Consider the following 14,016-nt stretch of genomic DNA (forward strand, 5'->3'; position numbering starts at 1 on the left):
CATATTATTATTATTATTCATTCCACACTCTCTTTCACCACTTGAAGATTCTCCTTTTCAAATTTCAACCTTTTTCCCCCAAAACTAACAAACCCCTCTTCTTCTCAATCATTGCATGGCTCTTCACTGATTCTATAATAATAATTTCAGATTCGTTTTTCGTTTTTTGTTACCATGGAGTTGATTTCAGGTCTACCAGAGGACGTAGCCCGAGACTGTTTGATTAGGGTTCCCTATGATCAATTCCCGGCGGTTGCTTCAGTCTGCAAAGGCTGGAGCGCGGAGATTCACTCGCCGGACTTTCACCGTCGGAGGAGAACCACCAAACAAGCCCAGAAAATCCTCGTCACGGTTCAGTCCAAGATAGACTCCGATAAAACCCGAACCGGTTTGCTCGCGAAGTCCACCACCAACCCGGTTTACCGGCTCAGCGTATTCGAACCGAAGACGGGTTCATGGTGCGAGTTACCCCTGGGACCCGAACTCGCTTTCGGGCTCCCCATGTTCTGTCAGATAGCGGGTGTCGGGTTCGACCTTGTCGTAATGGGCGGGTGGGACCCAGATTCGTGGAAAGCGTCGAATTCGGTTTTTATATACAACTTCCTGTCGGCCAAATGGCGCCGTGGGGCCGACATGCCGGGTAGGCCCCGCACGTTTTTCGCGTGCGCGTCGGATCAGAATCGCACGGTTTACGTCGCGGGCGGACACGACGAGGAGAAGAACGCGCTGAGGTCAGCGCTTGCGTATGACGTGGCCATGGACGTGTGGGTCCCGCTCCCCGACATGTCGCGTGAGCGAGACGAGTGCAAGGCCGTGTTCCGACGCGGCGGCGCGCTCTGCGTCGTCGGAGGGTACTGCACGGAGATGCAGGGGCGCTTCGAGCGGAGCGCGGAGGTTTTCGACGTTGCCAAGTGGAAGTGGGGCCCAGTGGAGGAGGAGTTCTTAGATGCCGCCGCGTGTCCGCGCACGTGCGTCGACGGCGCGGATGGTGCGGAGGGGAGAATGTTCATGTGCCGGGGTGGTGACGTGGTGGCGCTGCACGGGGACACGTGGCGGAATGTGGCGAAGGTGCCGGGTGAGATACGGAACGTTGCGTGCGTGGGAGTGTGGGAAGGGTTGATGCTGGTAATTGGATCGAGTGGGTTTGGGGAACCACATATGGGCTTTGTGTTGGATCTGAAAAATCGGGCTTGGACTAAACTTGCCAGCCCAGAGGACTACACTGGTCACGTGCAATCTGGTTGCCTTCTCCAAATTTAGTACTACTTGACTTGTTTTTTTTTATCAAGTTAAAATGCTGAATATTATTGGTGCATAGTACTTCAGTTTTGTTTCGGGGAGTTTGTGTAAATATGGTTATATGAAGCAACATTTTTGTTTTCTTTGGTTGCTTTATTCACTTACTACTCAAAAGCTTTATCATTTTAGTTTATACTTTACTAGCTTTTAAGGAGTTGTAGTACAATTGCGATACAGAGGTTCGGTGCCCCTACACCGATGTGCAGTACAACAAGGAAAAATGTAACAAATGAACATGTGCTTACACTTCATTGACGTTTTGCTTAAAGAGAAAAAATTAATTCGCCTTATTCTTCTTTGCCAAATTCTTCGGTCCTTTTCAATCAACTTATGAAAAACATCTACTCCCAACGAACTTATTCATTGTTATTCTTACTCAAACGTATTGTCAAGACACTTTTTATGGTCTGTCTTACACGTATCAGAACGGTTAAATTCCTTGTCAATAATATATATTTTAATGTAAAAACAATTATACTAATTGAAAGACAGTATATGAGAAAATATCTTTTTCTCTAATTTTATTTATGGACTGTTAGAGACTTCTAAATAAGTATACACGAGAAATGACATCCTTTTTTCTTTCTGGAAGTTATCTCATGAAACTAATTCTTCGAAACGGAAGATTAACTTAGTGAGTTTAAATAGGAAAAACATTTGCAGCATTTGTTGTTGCAACTGCAAAATAAAATCAGATAACATTCCGTACTCCTTAAGACTAGGAAAACAGTATTTAGACTCTGTCTAAAACGGATACATCATATAGATAAACATCTAACAACTAAGCAATTTTCAACACCCTCCCTTTAATGTTTCCAACATAACTTCACAAAATTCAATTCTAAAGCATAGATATGGGGAGTGCACAATGATCGGCGTCGGATACAGACTTCCCCCTTTTGTTTGGAGTTAGAACACACATGATGGAAAATTGCATACTAGATAGCGCTAGATGTGAAGTACAACAAATTGATGTTTTGCCTAGAATGAAAAATCAATTCGTCTTATTTTTCTTTCTCAATTTCTTGGGTCTCCCTCGATTCTCAACAAACTTTTACAAAACATGTATTGCTCCCAACAAGCTTATAATTGATCTGTCTACTCGAAAGTATTAACAAGATTCTTTTATGGATCCGAAGACTTTGGCTATGTTTGGATGTAAGACTCCTTTAAAAAAATATGTTTGGAGTAAAAGATATAAAAAATTATCCTTTTCCAAAAGTATGCTCACTTTTAGGACGTTTATGTACTTTGATTTACAAGTATTAGAACAGTTAAATTCTTAGGTTTAATGTGATTTTTTATTCATTGTGTTTCATAATTATTTTGTTTTTTAATATTAAAATTTAAAAGCTTCATTTTAATCATTTCTATTTTTGAAACATTTTATTTTGATCATCTTTTTAATGTTCTGTTAGAAACATTACTTATTTAATAATTTTAAAATTTTAAAATGATTTAAAATCACTTTTGATATATTAAAGTACCCGAATCGACATCAAGAAAATAAATTTATAGGATTGCTTATGAAGCAACCTCCACCTCATTTGCACCAAAATTATTGCTTCCAAGGCAATGGTTGCCCTCTCTAAAACAAGGTTGCTAAGCAATAAAAAACTAAAGTAAAAGGAGTACAATGTTACTTTAGCCGTTAGAAAAAATTTCACTTGTAGCTGTTGAAATATAAATAAAGTGTAATGTGATTCTAAAATTTGTTTCATTTCTTTCTCAAAAAGATTCACAACTTCTACTTTAATATATTATCATTCAATGGATCCAAGCTAAAATTCCCCAATATGAATCGGTGTTTTAATTTCATGTCAAATTCTAAGTTCTCACAAATTTAAATTTTCCAAATAATTCAAATCCAAATATGATAAATTTTTAATATTTTATGTCGTACGTATCAATTTTCTATGTACGGATCAGTACTAATTATCTATTTTTAAATTTAAAAGTTAATGATACATTTTAAAAATATAAAAATCAAAATAAAATTTTTAAAACTTAATATATTAAGGAAAAAATAACTACGAAATATAATGGATTAAATGTGACATTAAACAAGAATATTTTTAGAGAGTTTAATTTGCATGAATTATTAATATGTAAAATTTATACTATCAATCAATTAAAGATACATTAATAATTTTTTTTAAATAATGATTATAAAATTAGCAATCTTATTATACACTATAATTTTAATAGATGAAAGTATAAATAAAATTTATAACAACAATATATCTCATTTAAATTCTTTTTATAATTAGATAAATGGATCTTGTAACCATCAATTTAACTTTAGCTAAACCTCGAGTTTAATCACTCGCCATTAAAATCTATCGCTTTCGTACTTGAGGGTTGCGACTTGCGTGCAAGGCTCTCTGACCATCATGATGTTCGATAAAAAAAAAAAAAAGGAAAATCATACTTATCTGTAATCCCCTAATTAGTCTCAATCTTAATTACGATTAAACCATTTATTAATACATTCTTTTTGTAAATTTACTAAAGATTGAATAAGATGTCTTTACTTTTTGGACTCATAGGCTAGATTAATGCAGAATTTTTCGCACCTTTTTTTTTCAGAATACTCTTCAATTATTGAGAGCTATACATGAATGAATCACTGCCTTTTTGAGTAGGATAACAAATTCAATAAAAAATTGTTAAAAATATGTTATTTGTATTTTTCAAGAGTAAAGGCTGATGCTCAAAAGAAAAAAGAGTAAAGGCTGTACTAATTGGCCACTTTGCCACTTCTTCCAAGTTGTATTTCCCTACATTGAACATTCTTATGATACTGACAAAGTGACTTGGATAAAAACGAATTGTGATAACTGATAAGAAGCAATAATAATAACTATGGGTTAAGTAATCTACACTTTTTTTTAAAGTGTTGAAGTACTTACTATTAAAACCGGGTATATAAGTTTGGGTATGTGAAAGGTTTGTTTAACCCTCGAAATAAATTAGGATTGGCTATAAAATGTTTTTATATGCTCACACTGAATTACGAATATAGTTTCACAATGTATCTGTATTAAAAGACAACATCCGCCACGAGGACGTTCAATAGTGCAAGATAAAATAAAACTATATAGTAAAGGTTCGAAATCAACACCCTCTAAATAGTACTGAATTCCAGCTTTTATAGGTCGACTTCCACACAAAAGAAAATGTATTATTCTAAACATTTATTCCTTTCACCTATATATAATTCTTGACTTAATTCTCTTGAATTATTATGCCTTCTTCAGTTAGTTTATTTTTTATTTATGAGAATCCAAAAAATGTTTTAGAAGGTTTATAAAAACTCACACTTATTTAATCTCTGATGAGCTTAAAAAGGTTTCCCTTTGTTTTATTTCCCCCCTCATTTCTGTTTCAGTTAAGCAATGCTATGGACAAGCCAAAAAAAAACACTGCTATGAGCAGCAAAAAAAAAAAAACCATTGCTACGGACAGGGAAAAGGAAAGAAAAGAGAAAAATGTAAAAGTCAGTGCGCACTAGGCACTACATTTTGAGTTCTTGATGGACCGGTGATCAATTGGAATTTCCTTGATTTTTATTTTCTTCTGTCCCACTTATTGAAACATCTTTCGCTGCACTTTGTTCTTTTCCATCACCACCATTCCCATCTGCATGATTTGTGGTAATTTTCTCCAACGGTTAACATCAAGTGAGTCTTTTTTTTTTTTATACTTCTCGGAAGTTCTCTTCAATTCTTTACCTTTACCCCACAAGACAATGAATAACGCAAAAATTGATCCTATTATGCTCTAATTTAGAACCAAAAATTACATCAGTTTATATATGCCAATTAATAACGCATAACAAATAAATGAATGTTTGATTTGAACCTTCCCAAATAGAGCCTTTCATCCAATAGCAGAGAGCCTGCAATGGTTACTAGAATTAGGAAGAGGGGGTTGAAAGCCGCAGTATAAAGCGCACGTACCACGCAGTCAGAACCCAACAAAATCCAGAAGGCACAACACCCTAATACAATTAATGTGTCAATTAGCTGAAATTTATATAAACTCGGATTGTTGACTCAATACATATAGTCAACGATATGTATTATTAAACTGCAGTGAGAAGTCTGATATTCCAGCCAAGCCTCCAACGATTCCTATGATTTGTTTCCATCAATAGAGCATATGTAATTGATTGAATGCAGGCCATCACTGACATCAAAGCTGCACTTTTGTAATGCCAAGGAAATTTCGCACTCATCTTAGCCTACCACACACATATATAGTGTTATGTAATTCATAAAACAAATTTCTCGTCTTTATTTCTCTCTTATCATTTCACTTATTACATCATATACTTTCTTTTTCTCTCATAATTATAAAATTTGTTGTACTAATACATTTCTCTAATATATATAACAATAAATGCACAGGATTTCAAGTTTAGGTCTATGTCGCTGGCTAATGTTTATAATGATTAAGACTTGTGATAACAGTTTATCGGAAGTGATGGAAGGTCACCTGAATTACCAACCATACTGAATAGGATAGACAAGTGCCGAAAGCAAGAAAAGAACCAGAAATTTTAGTGGGAGACACATTGTGTGGCTTTATAATATTTGGCATCAGGTTGACATGCGTTGACCAGATGTGAATCTCAATGTTCTTATAGAAGGTGAGCATCATCGCTCCACCTATTCCCATTACAGTGCCAACCACCTTGGCCTTCCCTGCTGATGTTCCAATGTTCAACCTTTCCAATCTGAGAATATATAGCACAAGTTGAAATTAAAATATGACTAATGTCTTTTGTGGGAGTAACATTTGTTGTCGATTTTATTTTGGGGAATATTTTTTAGATGTATATATATATATATATATATATATATATATATATATATATATATATATATATATATATATAAGATAAAAGTTGAGAGATGAAGATAAATGTATAAAATATCGAATTGAGGGGGTTAAGAATTAGATATTTATACAATAGAATAGGGACTAGTTTAAGAGAAAGGGTGTATATGAAGTGAGAACAAGTAGCCTACCCAAAGCAGAGAGCTAAGATAAACCAGGAATGAGGTTGTATATTGCCGTAGCATATGTTGCACTTGCCAAAGAAATTGCTGCCACGAATAAATTTTGTTGTATGGATGCCCTGATGTTGCAACAAGTAATGCCAAATTCAAATTTAGTGTATGCATCATGGATGTACTAAAAATTTCATTTAATATGTGTATGGCCTTTTTAACTGTAAGGGTATGTTCGGATATATGTTTGACTTCTAATGAGTTTAAATTTCGTTTATTCATTTTCTCTGCCTTCCAATTATATACTGTATTATATTTGACAGAGGAAGCATTTAAGTTGTTAATTGATTAATTAACCATACTCGTAGGGTCTATGTATAAAGAAACACACTATCACGATACAAAACTTAGATACAATTTTATAGATATTGTTTGTATTATTCTCTAATTATAATTTGAGTTTTATTTCAATAATTTACGTGATAAAAAGTTTGCATGCATACCACTGAAATAAAACTCTAATTTTGATTAAAAAAACAAATAAATAACAGTTAAGAAACTGTATATAGATTTTGTCCTAACTAAAAAAGGAACTACAAAAACTCGCTAAGAGCTTATTCAAAAGAAACCCACAAATTTATATGATTTTTATAAATTTGAATAAATCATAAAGAGTATATTCAGTAGAGTATATTACAGATCATATTATTAGCACATTTCTCGTACTTGCACAAGCAGACTAATACAATTACACTTGTATATTTGGCCACATCATTTAAGACTAAGAAATTTTTAATTAACAGATTAGTTAAGGAACATCTATGTAGACGTACGCAAAATAATTACATCCCAACAAAAACTCTAAGAGCTTAAATGACTGCAATTAGTTCAATATAATATTATAGCCGCATCTTTTTTTTTTTTTGAAGAAATTATAGCTGCATCTTAATATTTCCTTCATAAAGATTTATCATATATAAAAAAAAGGATTGAACTTACCCAAATAAACCACAAAGAAATGCTTGACAGAGTACTTTCACGGTTATCCTTGGCTTGCTCTTTCTGTGGAAGCATAAATCCACGACTTCAATTGTGTTTCGATAAATAAAACAGTTTAACTATTGAGCATCAAGTGTGAAAATAGATGATTATACGAAGAGTGGGTGAAAAAATATACACATAAACATTACTCGTTTTCAAAATCTACAAAGTCACGTGTTTATATTAGCTAGCAACAACACATGTACATGGAAAGAGGAATGAAACATGGGAGAACCAAATTATAAAAAAAGTTGGCATGCATGGATGCACCTATCGACAAAGTAGGCAAGAGGAATCATGAAAACAGAAGTAAAGAGGTAGCGATAGGCCATAAGAACCCTTAAGCTCATCCCATCATTGGCAACCAATTTGAACAAGATGCTAACTCCAGCATAAGGAACCTGAACCAGCACCATCAGAATCGCAGGCTTCACCTCTGCTATCACACTTGTGACTTGTGAATATGCAAGGTGACGAGAGATGCTGCATGTGCAAAAGATATATTTGCATTGGTTTAATTGAAACCTATATTATTATTATTGACATCTTTGGAATTAACCTATATTAGATATAGCTAGTTCTGTTGAAACGTCTCTCTGGAATATTAATTCAATAGTAGGACACATTTTTAGAATAGTTTGTTTGGCTGTTCGCGGTGGCCAACCACCACGCGCGCACACTCAATTGATTTTCAATCGACTTCACCTCTTGTTTGAGTCTGAGATATGCACAAAATTGCTACTATTTTTTTTTTTAATTCTGCATTAAGGGTATCACCCAATTCATTAAAAGACTGATTTTAATTTCTTTAAACACAGACATCAACCAAGTGACCTTTGCCTCTATTTTCTTCATCTAAGCAATATGATCTCTCTCTCTTAATTATATAATTAAGAGAAGACATTAAATTATAACTTTTAATTAGATAATGTTTTCTAACACCCGTTAGATTGAAATTTTTTTAACATAAATCATATGTATAAAATTCTATATTAATCCAAAATTATTTGTTATCTTATTGATATAGATTAAAATCGATGTAATATAAATTTTTAAAATATATTAAGATATAAATCATTTGATTACTTATTTATTGATGTTCAATTTTGACAAAATTTGATTAAGACAATCTTGATAATGTGTAAATATAATTTAATGATTGGATTGATAAAAATTATATTCTATGTGAAGTTAAGAACACTTGTTTAAGTTAAACCAGTGTAATTTCATCATTCTCTATATATTACTATAAATTAATAATTAATTAAATGATATTTTATCTGATTTATTCTAAATCCTGTATTTTAAACTTGAAACTCTAAACTACCGCCCTCTGCCTTGAGATTGGATGTATGTTTTCATTAAACTATTTTTCATGAAAAATGATGTTTTCAACAAATTAGGATAGGATAAGTTATGTATGCTCCGAAATTAATTTAGTCCCAAGTAATTTTCACATGACACTTAAACCCAGTTTTATTAACTTTCTTGTAAATTGAAAATTTTAACAATGTATCATGAAAATTAACCGAAACCATAAACATATGATAGTTCCAAACAATGCAATAATTTTCCCAAGGCAGGCCAAGATGATTTAACACTTGAGTTCCCCCCCCCCCCCCCCCCCCTCAATATTTAATGCATAATGCGATAGAGATAGAGGTGCCAAGGAAATAACCATTGATTCTGTAGCTTATAAAACAAAAATATTCTGTTATACTCTGATCAAAATATATCGGGCCGGAAAAGGAGACAAATGACTCCTTTTTCACTTTGATAATTTCATTGTACACGCTCAGTTTTATTCTATTTATCGTAACCACTAAATTTATTGATTTGCACTCAAACACATATGAATACTGCTTTTCAGGAACATCTCTATATTTATTTATTTTGTCCAAATGAAAGAAAACAAAGGAGCCGGTAATCTTTCTCATAAATTGGACTCAGTAGTAGTAGTACAAAGAAACTAACAGTCACGGGTTTGTGCAATCCAATAAAAGAATGGGAGCATTGCATTGCAAGTACCAAGCAGTTCTTTCACTTATTTGGTTCTCATGCACCTAGCAATAACCTCTACAAAATTCTTATACATCTGTTGCTTCAAATACATCTTCTGCACCTTCTTTCTTCCTACCACCCCCATTTGCTTCCTTGCCGACTGGTTTTTGAGTAAAAACCAGAGATTCTGTGCAAGAACAAGATTCCCCGGATGTCCAACAGGATGAAGAAGACCTGTAACATTGTGCTCAACAATCTCCTGTGTTCCTCCAGCGTCCGTCCCAAGAACCTACTCCACCGAAATGAACATGAGGACATACTTTCACTGAACAAGTTAACAGATAGAAGCACAGAAAATATTATTAATCCCACACTAGATCCATCCCCAATTGCAGCTTTTTTAAGAGCCAAAAATGTTATTAGAAGGCATTGTCTTTTACTTTAAGGCTACAATTACATGCATATGCTTCAGTAACAATAATCTTGATGAGTTTAAGGAGAAAATATAAATCATACCGGAAGACCAAACGCCATTGCTTCTATAGTCACACGTCCAAATGTTTCTCCCAGCCCCTGTTCACCATTTCTTTAATTAGCAACAGCTTTGCACAATAGAGAATATTTCTTTCTACAATTAATTTGATGACTCCAAATGTAGTAATATCTGGAATGTGTAGTTTCAGCTATTATGTCAAGTTGCAAAATGAAATGCTTTAGATTATGTTTCAATGCAAAACAGAGCCCAAAACAGGATTCTTTGTTATTTACAACGATTTCATTGATTGCTCACTAAATATTATCTTTGATTTATAGAGAAAACTAAACAGGGTTAGTCAAAATTCAAACATCTTAATATAACGAGTCATAAGACAGGCAAGCATACTCCAGAAATGGGATAAGGCAAGAACTTCAAGTCTTCAAGTTAATATGATGAAAATCCAAATCGGAAAAAAAAAATCAATATATTTCATATACCTCGACAAATAACTTACAGTGACATCATGATAATATTTCCAACATAGAGAAACATTTTTTTTTCATTTACAATTAGCTATGTTTGGAGCTATACGGATGTCAGATATAAACTGGATTCATAAACACATGCATACTTAAACAATGAATGAAAAAGTTTTAGATTTTTATATAAGCATACTTACAACTATATATGTATGTATAAACATTTTGCGTACTACTTTAAAAATAATTTAACCTTTAATCAAGACTTACCTGAGAGTTTATAACATAAACATCTGCGGCAGAGTAAAGTGAGGCAACCCGTGTTGTGGCTGGAGTCCAAAAAATTGATGTCGAGGTGTTTGGATGTTGTTCTAAGAAACTTAGAAGGCTTTTAACATAATCCGCCTTGTTACTCTTTGATCTAACAGAACCAATGAGAAGTTTGAGAGATTGTTGAATTGTTCCTTTGTCATTAGGCAACACTTGTTTCCTTCTGTGAATGTCAGTTTTCATAATCAGTGCAATATATAAAAATTGGATACTATACAACCGTAAGTTATAAAACATTCTTTTTAAATTCATGTAACCTGCTTAAAGAATTGCTTGAGATACTATTCGAAGCTACTTTCCCATTCTTCATCAACGGCAACAATTTTCTAATACGATGCTTTCTAGCCAGGGAAGATAGGCCTTCCTTTATATTTGATACTTCTTTCATTTTCTTATCACCTGGTGACTGTCCTTGTTCAAGTACTGAGCTTACTGATTCAAGAAGCAATAGCTGGCCCTTCCCAGGGTTGATGCTGCTTAGAGATATCACAAGCATGTCATTATCAGTTAGGCCCATTTCTTTTCGGACTGATTCCCTCAATAACTGCTTTTTCTCAACCATTTTCTCGGTACTGAAGGATGGAGTGTTAAGTGTTGAAGGAATACCAGCTACAAATGCCAGTTCATCATTAACAGACAATGGAACAATTTCAGGATGGGATCTCAGTTTTATGCTTTCCTCTTCACACCATTTTTGCCACTGTTTAGATTGTGATTCCGAAAGAAAAACCAACATCTTTACTCTGTGCAATACATCCTTTGAACGATCGAAGTACTCTCGTCTATTTTCCATAATCCACCAGGCAACTTGGCTCGCACCAGCTGGAAAATGTTCAATATATTGTTCTGGAAACATATAAAACGATAATGATTTTCTATTAAGACATGTAGAGAAATGGAATTACAAACTCTCAGTGACAAATTATAAACTGCAACAACATATACCACTGTTTACAGATTGATAACGGTAGAAGATTCCAATCGACCAATAAAGCAATATGCATACCTCCACGTATAATCAAACTCATTTGTTTTATCAATTTCCATGGTTCAAACTTCAAATGATTAAAAGGTTAGCTGTATATATGAAGGAAGGAAGTGAGGCATGGTGATGAGACAGTACTAATATTGTATCATTGCATGACAAGTTTAGGAAGTCCTATACCAATAATTCTAGAATTAGTATGAGAGTAGAATTAAGCCTTTAGCATTGTTGCAATGTGTCTCCAGAAGACTAAAGTTCTTCAAAGCACATTCATTTATATAGCTTTGAAATAGTCTAAACTAAAACAGTTTTGGGGGGGGGGGGGGCGCGAGAGATGGGGCGGCCATAGTGAAGTGTATTGTTTAGTTTGAAAACTCCAAGGACTTTCTGACACTAAACACTACAATATACATAAGGAAATGTCACGAATGTGCTTACCAATCCATGATGCACAGACAGCTGAACCAGCAATTACAAGATCAGCCTTCATTGCAGTTTTGAAGCTGAGATCTGCTTTGTCCTCAAGCACCTTGATCCGTCTCCTAGCAAGCTCTGACATCAAACCACCTTTTCTGCTAAGCATAACAGCTGAAACAGTAGCCCCGCAGCTCAAAAGTTCAGTTGCCAACTCCATCATTGAAAGTGGAGCTCCGGTCATGGAAAGCTCGTGGAATATCAAGATAAATCTTCTGGACCAAACCAGACGTGCAAAGTCCTCCTTCCTGTTACATGTCCCAGAACGTTTCTCAGGACTCCATTCCAGAATTCTATCCTCCATTGGGCCAAACGGACCAACCAGCAATCCATACGTACTATTGGTTGTAGGAATTTCGGGCTCCTGCTCCTCTATATCAGTGTTCTTAATTTCTGTAGTTGGTTTCAGCTTACCACGTGATTTACCTTTTGAAGAACGTCTGCCCTTGCTCCTATTCTTTGAGCTTGTTTTACGATGAGATGGAACATCATTGTCGTTCTTGGCCAAAGCTACATTTATAGTTTTACTAATCCCAGCGATATCTGCATCAGTGTCATTATTAGCAGATAATGATTTATTGCTAGCAAGCAAATCACGTCGCTGAATCTGTTCAGCATCTGAGTTGGTATTTCTCGGCCCGGTTCCATAGCCAGAAAATTCTTCCTTCTTATCACTATGAGCCCACCTGGACTGAACAAAAAATCCAAGATAAGCCCAGAGGGTGATTAGAAGCAACCACAAAAGTAAACGATTGCTTCGAAACCACAGAGCACCGCCTACGCTGCTCCTTCCTTCTTTTCTTGGCGTTCGGCCAGAATTAAGTCGCCGAAATGAAGGGGAATTTCGTGGAGTTGATCTTCCAGACAGTGTTGATTTAAAACTGCCACCTAACCTCAAAGAAGACTGTTTAGCCAAATTAGGCTGATATTCCCCTCTATTGATGCTTTCCTCCATTATTTTCCAGAACTATCATATCACTAAAGAAGCCTCATCCTATCCTCTTTTAGGGACAATTCTCACTCGAAATTCAACCAAAAGCCTCAAGGAATGCTTCAAGCTCGAACAGTAGTTTTCTTAATTCACCACAAGGAAGAAGTAAGCTACAAATATTTAATTTCTCCATCATAATTCATCCAAACAGAAAACAAGAAAAAACAGTTCCGCAAGATGGTTCAGTTATTCTCCTTGACTTTCAAGATTGCACCTCCTACCAAACAGAAGTCTATCTAGAAACATTGGAAGTAAAAGATCACAATTTTAACTGTTGCGAAACAGAGTTGGGTTTCTATTTACTTGTTCTAAACCAAAAAAAAGAAAAAGAAAAGGAAACTCGTGTCTAAGCATGAAATGAAGAAAGTAAAGTTACTTAACCAAGAAACCCAACAGAGGGAGAAAATAGAAAAAAGAGAAGAGAAGGGCATTACTTGGATCGTTGAAGATCTGTGCATGATTTGAGTTTGAAGAGCGATTCTTGAAGTTGGTCCTTCAATTCATGACTGAGCTAAGCTTCCTTCAACACGTTGTATTGTACACGTTAAGGTCAAAAACACGCTCTGAGAGAGAGAGTTGGCACTGTGAGGGACAAGGTTTGTTTGAGAGCTGAGAGTTATTAGTAGGAAGAAGAAAGAGAGAAAGAAACAATTACAAGGGTCTCAGTCTCACTCTCACTCTGATTCTGAGACAAATTCATACAACCACGTGCGTCGTGCACGTGCGATCTTTCTTCCCTCTCTCACTGCACCATTGGTGAGTTTTATCACCCATACATTCTTACCCTTTGATCAATCCAACGGCCTCTTTGCCGTTTGACCTTGGTGCCACCGCTTTGACTTTCATGCCCTGTTCTAACTTATCATTCAATCAGCGTGGAACTGATATTTTTGGAGGAATCTCAGATTTTTTTTAATTGT

General features: G+C 35.0%; 2 protein-coding genes across 3 annotated transcripts; one reads left to right on the forward strand and one right to left on the reverse strand.

Annotated features, from left to right (window-relative positions):
• LOC114387937 (F-box/kelch-repeat protein At1g80440-like) lies at nt 1-1,525 on the forward strand. Its single transcript, XM_028348222.1, has one exon. The coding sequence runs from the start codon at nt 175-177 to the stop codon at nt 1,258-1,260; it is 1,086 nt and encodes a 361-aa protein (XP_028204023.1). The 5' UTR covers nt 1-174; the 3' UTR covers nt 1,261-1,525.
• A 7,693-nt stretch (nt 1,526-9,218) lies between these two features.
• LOC114388014 lies at nt 9,219-13,777 on the reverse strand. Of its 2 annotated transcripts, none has more exons than XM_028348350.1 (6): nt 13,531-13,777; nt 12,070-13,179; nt 10,904-11,492; nt 10,587-10,809; nt 9,876-9,932; nt 9,219-9,648 (listed from the first exon to the last, which is right to left on the reverse strand). In XM_028348350.1, exons 2-6 carry the CDS (start codon nt 13,058-13,060, stop codon nt 9,403-9,405), a joined length of 2,106 nt encoding a protein of 701 aa, XP_028204151.1. In that variant the 5' UTR covers nt 13,061-13,179; nt 13,531-13,777; the 3' UTR covers nt 9,219-9,402. The 2 variants fall into 2 exon arrangements, with proteins under 2 accessions (XP_028204151.1, XP_028204150.1); XM_028348349.1 differs by having other exon boundaries at nt 12,070-13,206.
• Nucleotides 13,778-14,016: the final 239 nt, after the last annotated feature.

The sequence above is a fragment of the Glycine soja genome, chromosome 15, assembly GCF_004193775.1.
Source record: "Glycine soja cultivar W05 chromosome 15, ASM419377v2, whole genome shotgun sequence".
NCBI classification, from domain to species: domain Eukaryota; kingdom Viridiplantae; phylum Streptophyta; class Magnoliopsida; order Fabales; family Fabaceae; genus Glycine; species Glycine soja.

Excerpts from the sequence above, each read along its gene's own strand:
- LOC114387937 (XM_028348222.1), top strand. The coding sequence starts at position 175 with ATGGAGTTGATTTCAGGTCTACCAGAGGACGTAGCCCGAGACTGTTTG.
- LOC114388014 (XM_028348350.1), bottom strand. The coding sequence starts at position 13,060 with ATGGAGGAAAGCATCAATAGAGGGGAATATCAGCCTAATTTGGCTAAA. Across the intron at positions 10,810-10,903 it reads TCAAGCAATTCTTTAAGCAG|AAGGAAACAAGTGTTGCCTA; the intron begins GTTACATGAATT and ends TGACATTCACAG. Across the intron at positions 9,649-9,875 it reads CAATGGCGTTTGGTCTTCCG|GTTCTTGGGACGGACGCTGG; the intron begins GTATGATTTATA and ends TCGGTGGAGTAG.